The sequence below is a fragment of the Barbus barbus genome (assembly GCF_936440315.1).
Source record: "Barbus barbus genome assembly, chromosome: 25".
NCBI lineage: Eukaryota > Metazoa > Chordata > Actinopteri > Cypriniformes > Cyprinidae > Barbus > Barbus barbus.
In genome coordinates this window covers 5592509-5609867 of record NC_136753.1, presented here as the reverse complement: position 1 = coordinate 5609867, position 17359 = coordinate 5592509, and the positions used below count along the sequence as shown (strand labels likewise).

General features: G+C 36.7%; 1 protein-coding gene across 2 annotated transcripts in view; it reads left to right on the top strand.

The window, feature by feature from the left end:
* Positions 1–16296, top strand: part of tmeff2b (transmembrane protein with EGF-like and two follistatin-like domains 2b) — a 55280-nt gene extending 38984 nt beyond the window's left edge. Inside the window, exons 6-9 of one of the 2 annotated variants that reach the window (XM_079376668.1) lie at positions 3725–3873; positions 7782–7905; positions 8510–8668; positions 15661–16296. In XM_079376668.1, the coding sequence (XP_079232794.1) occupies positions 3725–3873; positions 7782–7905; positions 8510–8668; positions 15661–15757 (529 nt within the window). In that variant the 3' untranslated portion in view covers positions 15758–16296. The remainder of the gene's footprint in view (positions 1–3724; positions 3874–7781; positions 7906–8509; positions 8669–15660) is intronic. The other variant, XM_079376669.1, reaches the window with a different exon arrangement.
* Positions 16297–17359: the final 1063 nt, after the last annotated feature.

Below are 17359 nucleotides of genomic sequence, written 5' to 3'. Positions count from 1 at the left end.
TGGTGGTAGTGTGATGGTCTGGGGCTGTTTTGCTGCTTCAGGACCTGGAAGACTTGCTGTGAATTTGAACTTGCTGAATTCATGGAACCATGAATTCAGCTGTCTACCAAACAATCCTGAAGGACAATGTCCAGCCATCTGTTCGTGACCTCAAGCTGAAGCGAACTTGGGTTCTGCAGCAGGACAATGATCCAAAACACACCAGCAAATCCACCTCTGAATGGCTGAAGAAAAACAAAATGAAGACTTTGGAGTGGCCTAGTCAAAGTCCTGACCTGAATCCTATTGAGATGCTGTGGCATGACCTTAAAAAGGCAGTTAATGCGCGAAAACCCTCCAATGTGGCTGAATTACAACAATTCTGCCAAGATGAGTGGGCCAAAATCCCTCCACAGCGCTGTAACAGACTCATTGCAAGTTATCACAAACGCTTGATTGCAGTTGTTGCTGCTAAGGGTGGCCCAACCAGTTATTAGGTTTAGGGGTCAAGCACTTTTTAACACCGGGCCATGTGGGTTTGGATTTTGTTTTCCCTTCATAATAAAAAACTTCATTCAAAAACTGCATGTTGTGTTTACTTGTGTTATCTTTGATTAATATTTAAATTTGTTTGATGATCTGAAATATTAAAGTGTGACAAACATGCAAAAAAAATCAGGAAGGGGGCCAACACTTTACATTTTATTATTGGGTGATTCAACACATAGATGTTTTACCAGCTAAGAAGATCGGCACTTTTAGAGTTTCATCCCTCTATCTGATGTGAGCGTAAGTATTGGAACAGTTGCCTCACAGGTCTTTCTAAGTTATCAGCTGAGTCCTGTTGCATTAATTCTTCAGATATTAAAAGCAGGGAATGTGTCGTATCAGTTATATCCATTACTTCTGCATTCTGAATCTTGCATTCGATGATGACACACACAAACCAGGATGAAGACGAGGGAGCTGACTTTGAGAGAAAAGCAAGCAATTAGAGCTATAACAAAAAAAGGGAAAGGGAAGTGGTTTGTAGCCAAGTATGGTGACCCATACTCAGAGTTTGTGCTTTGCATTTAACCCATCCAAGTGTACACACAGTAGTGAACACACACCCGCATGTGGCGCCCGGGGAGCAGTTGGGGGTTCGGTGCCTTGCTCAAGGGTCTCACCTCAGTCGTGGTATTGAGGGTGGAGAGAGTGTTGGTTATTCACTCCCCCCACCTACAATCCCTGCTGGACCTGAGACTCCCAATCAATTAATTGTGATTAATCATTTGACAGCACTAATTAATATATGTATATGTATATGTATATGTATGTGTGTGTATATATATATATATATATATATATATATATATATATATATATATATATATATATACACACACACACACACACACAGTGTTCATATTCTTATATATTTAAATATTTTCTGATTAATATTTTAATTAGTTTTATTTATTTATTTAATATCATTTTAATTTTTGTTAAAGTTTTAATGCTTTTTTAAAAATATGTCTATTTAGCTTTATTTATTTCAGTTTTAGTCAAACAGGACATCCTAAAATAATGTTTAGGAAACATTTCAAATTTTTTAAAAAGTTCTTTAAGTTTTTCCATCTAATATTTAGGCCTATATTTTAGTTTATTATAACTTTATTTTAATTAACAACAACTATTTTCAAATATTTTGGTTTTGTTAACGTCTTAATATTAATATTTAATTTATATTAGTATTATAATATTTGGGAACAGAACAAAACAAAACATAATGATTCCTTATCTAATAATATGTAATTAATACTTCCAAATGATTTATTCTGAGAAATTTACACTGTAGTGGTCACCATGCAACAGAGGTTTAAAAGACAAAAATACTAAATAGTAACATTTCCACTAGTGGAGACTTATTGACTGCAAACATATCCATAAAGATGCATTGAGGCATACAAACTGGCAAACTCATTTTTGGTAAAATAATATATTTAATCTGACTCCACACAGGCAAACAGATGGCAATATCGGAGCTCATCCAGATAGATAAATATCTCAGACTGCAAGTACAAGAGAGGGAGAGACAATGCTCATTCAGCCAGGATAGAATCAGTCTCTAGTAATGTGGTGTCTGGCAGAAGTGTGCGTTTAGATAAATAAATGAACAGATAAACTGCAAGTGCAATGCAAAATAAACTGAAAGATATGCTTGGTGAAATCATGTTTGACGAAATGAAGAGTCTGTGTGTATCTATTCATCAGTGCTTATCTCTACTCTTATAGGAACATCAAGAATAGTGATGAAATTCTGACAAAATTTCCACAAAATTGGTTCATTTCGATGAACTGATTCACTTTTTTTTTTGCCATCACATAATTACGCAATCACATGGTCTCTGACATCCCGACATTTTATCTATTAATTATAGCAATGTTTCCCAGTTCAGTTTATTGCAGACATATTTAACAACCATATTTATTAAAAACCTGTTTGTGTGTTAATGAAACTGTCATGCAAGCATACAATGTGTTTTATTTATTATTTTTTTTATGCTTGGCTATTGAATTTTAATTATTTCTCAGGTAATAAAAGTGGGGGAAGTAGGAAAGGGAAGTGGTGTGTGGCCAAGTATGGTGACACATACTCAGAATTTGTGCTCTGCATTTAACCCATCCAAGTGTACACACAGTAGTCAACATACACCCGGAGCAGTGGGCAGCCAATGCTGCGGCGCCCGGGGAGCAGTTGGGGGTTTGGTGCCTTGCTCAAGGGTCTCACCTCAGTCGTGGTATTGAGGGTGGAGAGAGTGTTGGTTGTTCACTCCCCCCACCTACAATCCCTGCTGGACCGGAGACTCGAACCGACAACCTTCGGGTTACAAGTCCAACTCTCTATACATTAGGCCACGACTGCCCTAAAAGCAAACATATGGCACAAAATAACAAATTGAGGCATGGCTAAACAGGGGGAAAAAAATACATGCCCAACTGCCTAAATAGCCAAAACAACAGCAAAATATGTTATTAAATGATAGTCTGTTGTCTCACAGTTACTTGTTTTTCTCAACATTGCTGCTTTTGCTTTGCTACAGCAATTGTTCTGGACATGCTGCTTGAATAAAACTACATTTTAAAATGTGGAGGAGAATCACGCAGCTCTTGTATTAATAAACCTCCTGCTGCTGAAACTGAATGTGTCATTTCATTTGACAAGTCGTGTTTCAAATTATCTACAAGGTGCTGGAGGTTCAGCATCGGTGTCTCCAAAGCTACATATTTCTTTGTTAGACGTTGGAAGTCCAACACTACTCAAAGTCCAACTCCATATTTCTCTTTTTTGAAAGTTTCAGTTATTATTATTGAATTTAAATATGTTTGTTAATTCCTTTAGTTGACATTTAATTTGCTGTGATTTGTTTAAATGGCTTTTTCTTCTTATTGTGCATAATTACTTATGGGCATTTTTTCAACGCTGGGCACTTTGGGCCCTGTGGACTTTTGGAAATTAAAGTACTTCATTAAATGTCCAACAGTAGATATACTATACATGCACCAACTGATCCCTTATGAACAAATGTCATCACGTCTCATATTTCAGACCAAGTTTGCACACTAACATTGTAACGAAGTACACTAACTTTAATAAAAACAACAAAATTGTTGTTTGTGGCAGAAGGGATGAGTTTAAAAATGTTAATAATCTAGTATGAACAGTAAAGTTTACTCTCTCTCTCTCTTTCTCACTCTGCAGGTGTGTGTGCAACATCGATTGCTCCCACATCAGTTTTAATCCAGTCTGTGCATCAGACGGCCGTTCCTATGACAACCCCTGCCAGGTGAAAGAGGTGTCGTGTCAGAAGCAGGAGAGGATTGAGGTCAAATACCTCGGACATTGTAAGGGTCAGTCTCAACTTTCAATTTATTTATCACAAATGTATTCACCTCTGCTCCAGCCTGAGAATCTAATTACGTTCATTCCGTTCACGATCTGAAGAGGTTATGAGGAAGGTAGGTTCACCCTCACACACATCTCTCGCTCTCACACACACACACACACAAAGGCTAACTGTGATTTGCTGATGGTTTTTAATAAGTGTAACTATATACTGTAGTAAACTGAATAGTGCAACATAAATGTTAGTAGATTCAAATAATTTTTGACAATTTGACCCAGCCCAGCCCCAATCATAGTCATAAATTAAGAACTCCAGATCATAATTTTTGCATCTAATGTTTTTATCCCCTTCCATCCAAACCCACAAACCACTTTTTGATGCATTTTTAGCTCAATTTGAAATAAATGAAGAAATCTAAAATATATATATTTTTTTGAAGAGACGTGTTTCTTCAGAAAGGACACGTTCAAATGAGAAAAAGTGATGATATTACATTGTTACCAAAACAATAATCATATTTAAAATAAATACTGTTCTTTTAAACTTTCTATTTATGAATGAATCCTGAAAAAAATTACTTGATTTCCACAAAATTATTGAGCAGAACAACTGTATTTAGCATTGATAATTATAAGAAATGTTTCTTGAGGACCAAATCAGCATATAAGGAGGATGGTAAGGATCATGTGACACTGAAGACTAGAGTAATGATGCTAAAATTTCAGCTTTGTCCTCACAGGAATAAATTATATATTCAAATTGTAATAATATTTCACAATATTACTGTTTTTACGTGATTTTTGACCAAATAAATTCAGCCTTGGTGAGCATAAGAGACTTAAGAACAATAAAAATCTTTTGAACAGTAGTAGGTCATTTTTTTCACATTCTCTAAAAGTGTTAATTGCATTAAATAAAACGGCACCAAACATAAATGTTAACAGCTCTAAAAACAAAGTGTCGCTCCTTTCCTGTGATAAACAGAGCGGTGTGAAGGAGCATATCGAAGCCAGTGAGTCTCTGGAGAACTAGCCTGCGTTATGTGTCCTCAACAGGCCACCATACCCTGATACCTCCCAGTGTGTGTGACAGTTTGACTGAGTGCTGTGACCTGCTTCACAGACAGTGTCAGGAGAGAGTTTAAAAGTGAGCGAGATAGAGAAGAAAAGAAAGAAAGAAAGATTGTGATTAATTGAGTAAACAGAGGAGGCTGTGGTGATACTGCTGTAGCATTGATCCATCCATTGACTTAACACGGATACCCTTCAAATACGCTCTTACACACACACTTTCTCCTCACCGTTTAGAGGCGAAACGCTGCACTCTGTCCTAAATAGTCTTTTAAAGGGCTAGTTCATCGAAAAATTACGATTCTGTCATCATTTATTCACCCTCATTGGGCAAAGTCCATATAATTTTAGGACTGTCTGTGAGGAACAGAAAGACCAAATCGTTTCTTTTCCCCACAGCTCTAGAATTTCCGACAGGAATGAGTCCTAAAACCAGGAAACAAGTTAGCATTTGCCTGAATGCCTGAAATATGGTGGGTAAAAGAAGCTCAAGATATTTTCACATTTTATTTTGCAATATGGTGATTTTACGTTTCTTGAAAAAGACAGCTAATTTTATTTCATAATGTATATAAAAATATAAAGTTTTTTTTCTTCATTAAAACAATCGTCATAAATTTAGATACAAATGGTCATTTTCTACCCTGAATTTAGCCTCTGATTTGAACAGTCCATTAAGTAAAGAATAAGAGACACATTTAGCAGTGTAAACTGTGTCATTGATTATGATTAGAAGTTTTGGCAAATATGCAGAAATCAAATCACTTTGAGCACTTTCTGTGTATAAAATAATCACAATATAGATAACAGATGGTTTACTATCTGCTAACAACAGTGTGAAGTTGATCGTTTATCACTGGCTTGATTCACTGATGCATAAACAACAGTAAACCATTTGTGAAAAACTCGACATGAGCCCTCGCTGATTACAGATCATAATGGTCATGAAATGCAGTCTCTGATTAGGGCTGTCACTAACAATTATTTTGTCAATTGAGTAATCGTTTGATTATTCCGACGATTAATCAAGTAATCAGAAAAACGTTTGTGGTAATAAAAATAGGCCTAAGCGAACAATGGACTTTAAAATGATTTGAAATACATACAGTATATAGCTGTATGATGCAATAATAATTGGTTAAAGTCAAATATCAAAAGCAAGTAATCATATTTAATTTACCATACTTAATGTACATGATGTATTATATCAAATGCCTACAGAGGGCGTCAACGGCCTGACGATTGTTTTTTACACTTTACATCTAATCATTGTTTAACATTGACTAAACAACATTTAATTCACATGTCCAATTAATCTTTCATTTTTGGGTTCTTCTTTATGATAGAAATGCTGGACATCAAAACATGTAAACTCAGAGCAAGGGTTTAAACTTTTATTTTGAAGTCGCGATAAACTGCATATTTACAAAGATAATGATATATTAGATATAGTGTTAGTGTAAATTTAGAAATTATTTAAATCCTTACAAATTTGATAGATTTAACTCTACAAGCGACTCAGACTCACAGCATATGCAGAGATCCGTGTGTGGAAATGATAAGTATTTGTGTGGAGCAGCATTTACTGTGAACAGAGCCGCTCTGAGATGTGCATAACCTACACGCATATAAATAAAGCACATATTAAACCCACAGCGCATATATTTATTTAACTGAATCGCAGCCTTTGTGAATTCACAATAGCACTATGCTTTATTTCACGAGTTCACCCTTACATCTAATCTGATAGCAAATAGTAAGCATATTTTGGCGTGCTGTCCTGGGGGAGGGCTCAGAATATGGCCCGAACCCAGAGAATTCCCCCTATCCCTAATATGGGATAAAATAGATTAGGGGTGAGGACTTGGGGTGGAGGAGGGATGCCGGAAAACTGTCATTGGACAGAGGTAGGCAGGCTGCATATTTATACGCATTGTGCTCATTAGGATAGTTAGCTAAATGAGTTGCACCTGCGCCAAATTAGTTGATTATCTAATCGCGCTCCATCCGAACCTAAAACATCAATAAGATGGTTTTATTATTTTGCGCAGCCTTAGAAAACGGTCTAATAATGTGTGGAACACACCACTTCCGGTATTTTGGCACGGACAAAATGCCTTCTGGGATTTTTTATGAGTACTAAAATTTAATCAAGGAATCGTGATTTTTATTTTATGTTTCTCAAGGTTAGTTTATAAAGTTTGCAAAGCAAACTTGTACCAAAAAAAGTCTTTACCTAACAGCAGTGTAACGCTTGTGATTGATGGAGAGAGACTTGTTCAGATCAAATCCTGATTACATACGACGATGACGCATGTTACGGGACATGTCGACGGTAAATTGTGACGTCACAATTCTCCAGATTTCAAATCCTGGCATTTTAGAAGGGTAGAAAAGAATAATTCGTATGGTAAACTGGGGCAGTTTTTATTGCAGAGTAACCTCTTAAATGTGTGAATATCAAGAATATTTTGAATCTCTCATTTTATGACCTTTTGAAGCAAAGCTTTTTTTTTCTCAAACACATAATGAAATGTGTTGCTTCGACAAGAGCGAGTCGTTAATAGAATACAATTTGAGCAAGTCACTTGCCAAGTTGGCTGATAGACTGCAAACGAATACCTGCATTTGGCTGGTGGTGGGTGTTAATTTGCCACCATGCAAACCACTTGTGATGTTTGCAGTGGTTCTGTGGATTTTTTTTACATGATGACACTTTGTACACTATTTTACGCCACTTTCACGATTTCATCACAAACTGACCCATTAACCTGACAATAAAAACCTGTTTGTGGAATTACAGTCTCTCTCTCTCTCTCTCTCTCGTTTGGGGTGTGTTTAGAGGAGAAAGACCAGGTGAGCGAGGTACCGTGGGGTCTTTACATCCCGTGTCCGGAGCGTTACAAGAACTACTGTGTCCATGGAGAGTGCGAGTATCCTAGCAACCTCTCGCCCCCCACCTGCAGGTAACCGCACCACACGACACAGACAACATATCAAACTCTTCCTTCTCCCTCGCCCACACGCCCACAGACTCTTTAAAGGACAGTGTGAGATTGATTTTGGAGAAGCGCTGAGAAGACAAAAGCAGGGGAGATAACGAGAAATGAGAGAAGATGAGAAGAAATGATGAAAGATGTGCAAGAAAAAGTGTGAAGGAAAGAGAAAAAGAGAAGAGAAATTATGTGTGTCTCCCCCTGAAAAATGACTCATTCCTACCAGCTGTGCGTGTGTGTGTGTGTGTGTGTCGGCTGGCAGGTGTCCCTTTAACCGCCTCCTCTGAGAGGTCGAGGCTCTAATTAAACAAGACTATGTTTTTCCCAGTGTGCACCAGCTCCCCGCTGCACACTCACTCCCACACACACACTTCCACTGCTTTTTTGCACCTAGAAACACTGAATGCCTAGTAATTATCCACAAACAGTGGCATCAACATCCTACTGCCATGTGATTATGCACACTGCCCTCTATCATCACCTGCTGAAAGTAGTTATTGATTACGGTCTTCCCATCTTTTCTTTGCTTTAACCTCTAGCATTGTTTTATCTTGTCCGTGTGTGTGTTTTTCAGTTGTCATTCGGGCTTCATTGGGCCGCAGTGTGACAGGAAGGATGATAACGTGATGTACGTGGTACCTGGTTCGGGAAAACTGCGCTACGCTCTGATCGCATCCATCATTGGGGCTCTGCAAGTGGCCATTATCTGCCTCGTAGTACTTTGCATCACACGGTGAGCTTAAACACACAAATCACACAGATATGTTAATTAATCAGAATCAGAATGAGCTTTATTGGCCAAGTATGTTTACACATACAAGGAATTAGTTGTAGTGACAGAAGCTCCACAGTGCAGCAGAAAGACAGCGACAGGACACAGATAATAAAAGAATAATATACAAACACACAGATATGTGGCAAAGGTTTCTCTAACTTCACACATGCACAGTCACACGTTTATGATGACAATTACTTTGCAGCTGGAAATGAAATGCAAAAGTTACGGGAATAAGTCAGGAATGTTGGAGCAAATGAACAGACAGTGTTTAATAATCAGGAGTCTATCCACATGTGCATAGTTTTTTCAGCATGAAACTGAAGCTGTAAAATTTTTATTTTATTTGTTATTTCACAAGAGTATTAATTTGCAAACAGCACAGAGATTTCAAGTTGACGGGAATCATGGCAGAGCATATGGAAGCCCAAAAAGGACATAGATTATTATTTTTTCCCCTTGTTTTTGTGATCCTCATAAAATAGGTTTTTAAGTTTCTATCTTTTCTTTTTCTGTGTGAAAACTAACAAATAAACTGAATTATATTTAAAAATGTATTACCTATTCAATATTTTTTATTTAATTTTTTACACGTCCATTTAGTCATTTAGCAGACGCTTTTATCCAAAGCGACTTAAACCCGAAGACTTGTCAGATGAGGTTAGCTAATCTGAAGACCCAGGTAAACAATGAATTAATCTGTTCTGTTTCTTATAGCATTATAATTTTGTATTGTTTGTAGTGTGATCAACGTTTGCCTAAGTAGTAGACATATTAGGGAAGTAACATAACATTTTTAATTATATTTTGCTAAAATGAACGAAATTACTCGAAAAAAGATTTGTTCATTTTGGTGAACGAGACTCAAAGGTCAGAGTCGGTAAAATGATCTGAACTTCCCATCACTAGCTCCAAGCTATAACAAAACATCAGTTTTTTCATCTATTCTTTTGCATCTATTTCATCAATTTTTTCATCATTCAAATTATGTAAATTTGACTGACTGCTTCACTTCTACTTTAAATTAATTTTTTGATGGACTGTTTATTTATGCATTTCTTCTGTTCTAAAGTTATTCTGTCATAAAACTTTAATTATTTGTACTGAACTTTTATCTTTTTGACATGGATAGCCATATTTATTATCTATCATTGTATAGAACCAAACTTCCTGGACATTCTAGTTAACTCTACTCTTTATTTTTCATAGAAAAAAATAACACTATATACACATTCCAAAGTTTGAGTCAGCTTGTTTTGTTTTTTTATTTATTTTAAATGTATACTTTTTAGTCTGTAATGGTGTTTTAAATTGATCATAATTGATAGAAAAGACATTGCTTGACACTTAAGTGAAAGCATCCTTATTTGCATTTATAATTTGAAGTGAGACTTTAAGTGCCCAAGTATTTTTTGATGTGACAATGAACTGTTCATACAGAAACACACACACATGTAGAGCTGCGGTCACAGCTTTTCTGATTATAATGGGATGGGAGTGTTCGAGTATTGTTGCATTGCACAGTTTCTCTGTATAATTTATTCAAAATTCAACAGTTTTGTTTTTCCTGTGCTTGAGAAGGACAGTGTGATTTCCTTGATTGTCTGATGCATAAAGCAAAAATTAATTCAGTAACAGTTATCAGCTAAATAGGAAGCCTACAAACATAAATATTATAGCATGTAGTTGCAGACACACAAGTTTCTAAATGAAATTTCTGTAAATCAGAACAACTCTGATTGCAATATCCAGAGAACTATCAATTATGAATAATGATCATATAATGAAACCTGACATGCATGCATAGTCATGAAGAGAAAGGTGTTTCAGAAGTGCACAGTGTTCATCGCAGTGCCCTCCTTCACCTTACAGCCCCCAACCGGTTTCTATAGCAACACATTTTCTAACTGCAGCAGTGACTTAGGAACGTCTTTCTCTTATCTGTCTCCTCTTGCTTTCTCCCCCTTTAATTTTCTCAAGTCCTTTCACTGTCTCGCACCCTCGCTCTCCTCCGTCTGTCGGCGTCTTTCACTCTCTGTCTTTCCGTCGAGCTAATCAAAGATGCTCAGACTGAAGCACATGTTTAATCAAACACACTCCTGCAAGGGCGCAGAGCCGGTGTAGTGATTAGGTGATTGTAATGATTCTCTGACGCCGCATTGCATGCAGAGTGTAAGAGCTACTGGGAGGTAGCAAAAGTATTGGATCGGATAGTGAAAATACAAAGAGCGAGGAAAGAACATCAAGCCCTCTCTGATGAGCGATCATTCAGTCTCTTTGACCTTTTAAACGTTTACGATGCTCAGTACGGCTCGTCTGTTTTTCCTCCACACTCCACCTGTAAGCAGGCTTTCTGAGGCCTCTAATGTGTTACGGTTGTTTTGATTGTTGCTTTGTCCTGTAACAAGGCTCCCAGGGACGCGCGGAGCGGTGGAATGAACCATGTTGTCGTAATGGCTCTGTTGCCCTCAGTGTTTGCTCCCAAGGGGGAAATTGCCACCTCACTTTTGTATAATCAGCACAAATGGGCTTCGACTACAATCCATTTAATATAACTCTCCAAAAGCAGCCCTGTAGGATTCTAAAGCAGAGGGTTTATTGATTAAAGATGGTGAAAGATTTGCCAAAGAGGCACAACAATGCAGCAAAAATGTTTTGCAGGGATTTAACATCCAGCTTTTTAGGAATAACTTTCACCATTGTAGTTTCAGAGGGTGTACAACTGGGCTAAATGGACGTCAAAAATGGGAGGGTGCTACAACTGTCATAATATCATTAGGAAGAACAAACCCTTAGTAAAAGTGGCGCAATTTGGTCTGCCAGTCATTTGTGCAAAAAAGACGGACAATGTGCACCTATTTCCTTCCACTGTAGGAAACTAAAGCCAAAATGTGACTCTGGACCACAAAAGCAGTCATAAGTAGCACGGGTATATTTGTAGCAATAGCCAGCAATACATTGTATATGTCAAAATTATGGATTGTTCTTTTATGCCAAAAATCATTAGGATATTAAGTAAAGATCATGTTCCATTAAAATATTTTGTACATTTCCTACTGTAAATTTAAATATTGTAAAAACTTATTATAAAAACTTAAATATTGTCATATCCTAACAAACCATACATCAATGGAAAGCTTATTTATTCAGCTTTCAGGTGTATAAATCTCAATTTCAAATTTTGCACTGATTCCATCATTTGGAGCCAAAGTCTGTGCAGTAGTATCAAAGTCCCACCAAACTCCCACAGAGCCAATCACAAGCTCACAATCATGAGCCACACCCCATTATTATAGTGTCTAAACTAAAACCAGACTTATTAAAAAAAATGAACACTTGAACATAAGTCCATGAAAATGACAAAAACCATTTTTAAAACATATTTATTTAAAGAGTATTTTTTTTATTTTTTTTATGAAAGATAAAAAAGACAAACAGGAAATTATTCATATAGAGAGGACCCCATTACTAATTAATAATTCATTATTTAAAAAATGAATTATGAAATGATCTTTAGATTATGTAGAATGATTTTATGTAAAAAACAGTGAATTACAAAGAAACTTTTGAACTTTCAGCAAGAAAAACTGGTTCAGGCTGTCACTAGTGAAAAACAGCAACAAAAAAAAATTCATACAAAAATAATGCACAAAACTTGTGATTTTTTTTATGGCTGTTCATTTTCTTAATTCACCCGCCATTGGCTGTCATGGCAAAAAGTTAATTTGAGGCTGTGAATCTAATGCTTTAAGACTTGGTGATTAGTTTTCTCAACCCATTCAGGCAGTGAGTTAAAGGTTCTCTTCACCGTGTAAAACTTAATGTTTGCAAGCAAGAAGATGGAACTAATTAAAACAGGATCAGCTTTGGTCTGGTCAGGAATCAGTGTCCCCCGCGTACCCTGCTGCCTCCGAGCCGATTTAAGAGCCAGGGGCGCACTCTGCCCTATGCAAAACATGACATTTAATAAAGCGACGAGGAAAATATAATAAAGATTCCCTGTGGTGGAAAGTTTCACCTGCCAGGGAAGAGAGAGAAGCTGTTAATGAGATAATTTAAACCACAGAAAGTGTCTGTCTGTCGCTATCTGATCTCCATTTGTCTCTCTCCATCTCCCTCTTTCTGCATTTTATACATTATGATTAGAGCTGTCAGTTTAACGTATTAATGTTGTAATATTAATTATATAAAAAAACAAGCTGTTAAAAATTGAACGCATTATCATGCCCACTGAACCCTATGTAAACGCTGTAATAAGGAACATAAATCAATAATTGAATAAAAACAGTCCTGTGTGAAAGTCTACCTCAGATTGACAAAATGCAATTGCAAAGTGGATCACTATTTGACTGTAAATCAGTGACAGGCTTCTTAATGATAGAAAAAAAACATTGTATTGACTGCTAAAGTTTTGATAATGTAATGCTTTAAACTTGGTAGGTGATTTGTTCTCTTAACCTGTATAGCCAATTAAAGGTTGTCTTCACTGTGTAAAACCTGAAGTTTGTAAGCAAGAAGATGGAACTAATTAAAACAGGAACAAATCTAGTCTGGTCATAAATCATTACCTTCTACTGCAATATCGTTGACTTCTACAGTCAATACATTCCTGTCAGTAACTTTATAGTTTTAGGGGATTTTTCAGAAAATATTGATACATGTAGTGATTTAATTTGATTGCATATTTTTTTTAATTGACAGCCCAAGTCTACAATCTAATTTTTTTTCTCTCTCTGTTCAGAATAAAAATAAAAGCTCCTGGGTTGCAGTGCTGGTTTGTTAATATTCAATTACTATTATTATTATCATTATTATTATGTTGGTAATCAATTTACATTTTACAGATTAAAGCTTCTCTTGTCTTGATAACAGACAGTGATAATAATAATACATTATTACTAAATAGAAATAAACAAAATAAGAAATATTACTATTGCTAATTATTTTATTAATGATTTTATGTTTTAAACCTTTAAGCATCTCCTTTGTTGACAACAAATGGTTATTATTATTATTAAATTGATATAATGTAATAAAGAATTACTATTATTATTATTGTTAGAATTAAAGAACAATAAACATAATACATATTACCGTTGCACTTATCTGTACATAGTAAATGCAGTTATTTTTAAGCTGTTGTTGACATCCTAAACGTGATCTAAAACGTTTAGGATGAACGTGAAATCTAAAACGTGATTTAGCAAAAAAAAAAAACAATAACGTTACCACTTTAATTGTAACGGGGCGAACAAGACGTGAGACGTGCGGATCCAAGTGCAAGCTTATATTTATAAACAGTCAATAAACAGACAGGGTCAAACAACGGCAAACAGGTATGGTACGGGCAAGACACAGAGCAATCCTAGGGCTAGCGAGAGTCGACGATCAGCGAACAATATCCAACAGGGCAAGGCAGAGAGATAATCCAGGTATACGAGCAGTAGTCCAAGAGAGGTACAAACAGAGTCCAAACGGCAAGGCAAAGGGTAAATCCAGGAAGCACTGGCAAGAGTCAAAACACTAGAAAAACACACAAGGCAAGACTATGACAACAAAGGGGTTTCCGTATCGCAGCTAAAACTAGGAGAGAGTTATAAATGCAGAACAATACTGGAACTAAACAGAAAAACACAGAATGGCTCGGTAAGGCAGCTAACACTAGGGGAGTGATAAACGCAATACAATACTCGGCAGAGAGGAAGAGGAAGTCCATGGTTTATGTAGGGTGTGTGATTAGTGCAATCAGCTGTGTGATCAGTGCAATGGATGATGGGAATTGTAGTCTGAGGTGGCGTGCAACAGTTAGTGTGGTGCAAGAGTCCATGTGGTGAGAGAGTGACCTGTGGTGGTGAGTTAACGGAAGTTCATAGACCAGATTCATGACATTAATTGGTCTTGCAATATCCGTGCGTGCAAAGGTTCTGTGCGATCCTCTTGTTCAATATTCTCGGGGTCTGAATTGATATGTCAATATTGATGAACTTGCTGCTTTGGCAAGGGGCGGGGCAATACTGAAACACAGTCTAAGCTGTTTGCCAATCACAACGCACTGGGACAGCTAACCAATCACAACACATTTAGTTTTTCGGAAGGTGGGCCTTCATCAAACCCGGAACTAATCGAGCCGTTTGTGCCAGGCTGGGGAGAATGGAAGCCCGTTTCTGCCACTGGATAAAAAAAAAAAAAAAAAAAAAAAAAAAAAAAAAGGTTATTGCGACCTAACTTTTTTTTTCACAGAATTGTGAGATATAAACTAGAGTTAAAGTCCAGTTTAAGGGGGGCTGATATGTTCTCAGAATTGCAAGTTTATAGGTGTGTTCGACTTGAAGCGGCACTGAGCAGATGATCCGTGTATGACATCAAAGTACCACGAGAGCGATTCGAAAGCATAAGGATCTGCTCTCTTATCACTCTCGCGGTACTTTGATGTCATAGACTGATCATTCTGCGCAGCGCCGCTTCAAGTCAAACACCTTATATCTCACAATTCTGAGAAAAAAAGTCATAATTTCAAGATATAAACTCTTGTGAGTTGTAAAGATATAAAGTCTTGCGAGTGAATTGTGAGTTTATATCTCGCAGTGCTGACTTTATTTCTCAGAATTGCAACTTTATCTCAGAATTATGACTTATTAACTCGCAATTGCGAGTTTATATCACGCAATTCTGAGGAAAAAAAGTCAGAATTGTGAGATAAAAAGTCGCAATTACCTTTTTATTTTTTTATTCAGTGGCGGAAACGGGCTTCCATAGGGGAGAGAGGTATTGTAATCATGTAAATTATGTGAAAAATAATGCGTTTTTCAAACCACCAAGCATGAGAGCATGTAGTACACCTCCAAAACAAAATCAAGTAAAAGAGCATAATAGGCCCCCTTTAATTAAATATGCAGCCATATTAAATCAAAGAATGAGGAATATAAACTTCCTTCTTTGTGTGTTTCCAGAAGATGTCCACGTGGGAATCAAATAGCACGGCAGAAACAAAACGTTCCACACTTCAACTCGGAAAACACCCTGCGGGCCTCCACCAGACTCATCTGATGAACCCTTAAACTTAAAGTGACATGTGCTAAAGACAGCAGAGAAAAAGGCCCCAAGGAATTTTGGGAACACACACCCCTCCAGACAGGTGTTGCTGGGTGTGTGTAAGAACTGAGGCGGGACTCCTGGCAGTGTGCAAACCTTATCGTCCCTGGATTCCCGTAGGACGCAAACAGGGGACAGCCTCGCGGGACGGGCCTGCAGTGGTTTTTCCACCTGGCCTGCAGGCTGGAGTCAGACTCAATGGGAAAGAGAACAGTCTACTTCGGCAGAGCATACAGCCAAAAACAGCCCTTCCCTGGGGTTGCAACAATCTGGAAAAGAGAAGTGCTTGTGGTTGGATGGATGGATGGATGGATGGATGACTGGAGTGGTGTGCCACATGTTGCCTTGTATTTGTTGTCAATGACACCATCGAAGAAATGAGCTCTCCAGGGCTCTCTTTGTAATGTATTATATATTTCCAATAGGTTAACATACGTGATGTTTTTTCTTTGTTTTTATTTGCTGTAATGTAAATAAATCATTTATATCATGTGAACTGATGCATCGTGTATGACTTTGACATCCGCTGCAAAAAATCAGGTAACACTTTACAATAAGGTTTCATTAGTTACTTACATTAGTTAACATAAACTGTACATAACTATTATGAACTATACTTCTACAGCATTTATTATAACTCTTAGTCCTTATTAATCTCAGAATTTACTAATATATTTTTAAAATCAAAAGATTTATGCATTTGATATTATTGCATCTTTATTAACAATAATTAACAAAGATGAATAAATGCTGTAAAAATACATTGCTCATTGTCGGTTTGTGTTAATGCATTTAATAATGTTAACAAATTAAAATTATTGTAAAGTGTTACCAAAATTAATTTCCTTAATTGATATTATAGGGTTGCACAATATATTGGTACCATATGGTTATCAACTGATATTAAATATTTAATTGTGCATGCTAATTTGCAGTATTTTTTACTTTTAGATTACCTTTGCCATCATCTAAAGGTCACTTAAAGTTTATCTTTAAAACACTAATAATTTAATATTTAGTCAATCTCAAAATTAATATTCATTGTGATTCTGTACATTATGCATTATTGCTAAATTGACTTTATAATAATGGATAAAAATGAATGATTTCAGTTTTTAGTCTATATATAATGTATCTATACGCACACACATACAGTATATATATAGCTCACAGCTACTAAATGACAACTTCTCACAATCTTTTCAACAAATTTGTTTTTCAAAACTGTCCTAAACTTTGCTACGGTGTTCCTCCCTGCAAATCTCCTTAACCTTCCAAGTTTGACAGTCTTGTCACTTGTCAAAAATATCAATACTCTCACAGATTTAGAAGTACCCAGCACTCTGTTGATTAGCTTTAGGACTGAGATACATCCTTTCTCGTCACCTTGTTTCTCTTAGCACAATCTGACACGAGCAGGAAAGGAAAGTCTGTCTGTCTGCCTCCTTCGGCCCAAAGGGAGTTGTAGGCGGATGAAGCCCAGAAGCCGGTCGATGGCTGTGAGCCGCACCCATTACCCAGCAATCAATGCTGCCACAAGATCCGACAGCAGAGAGG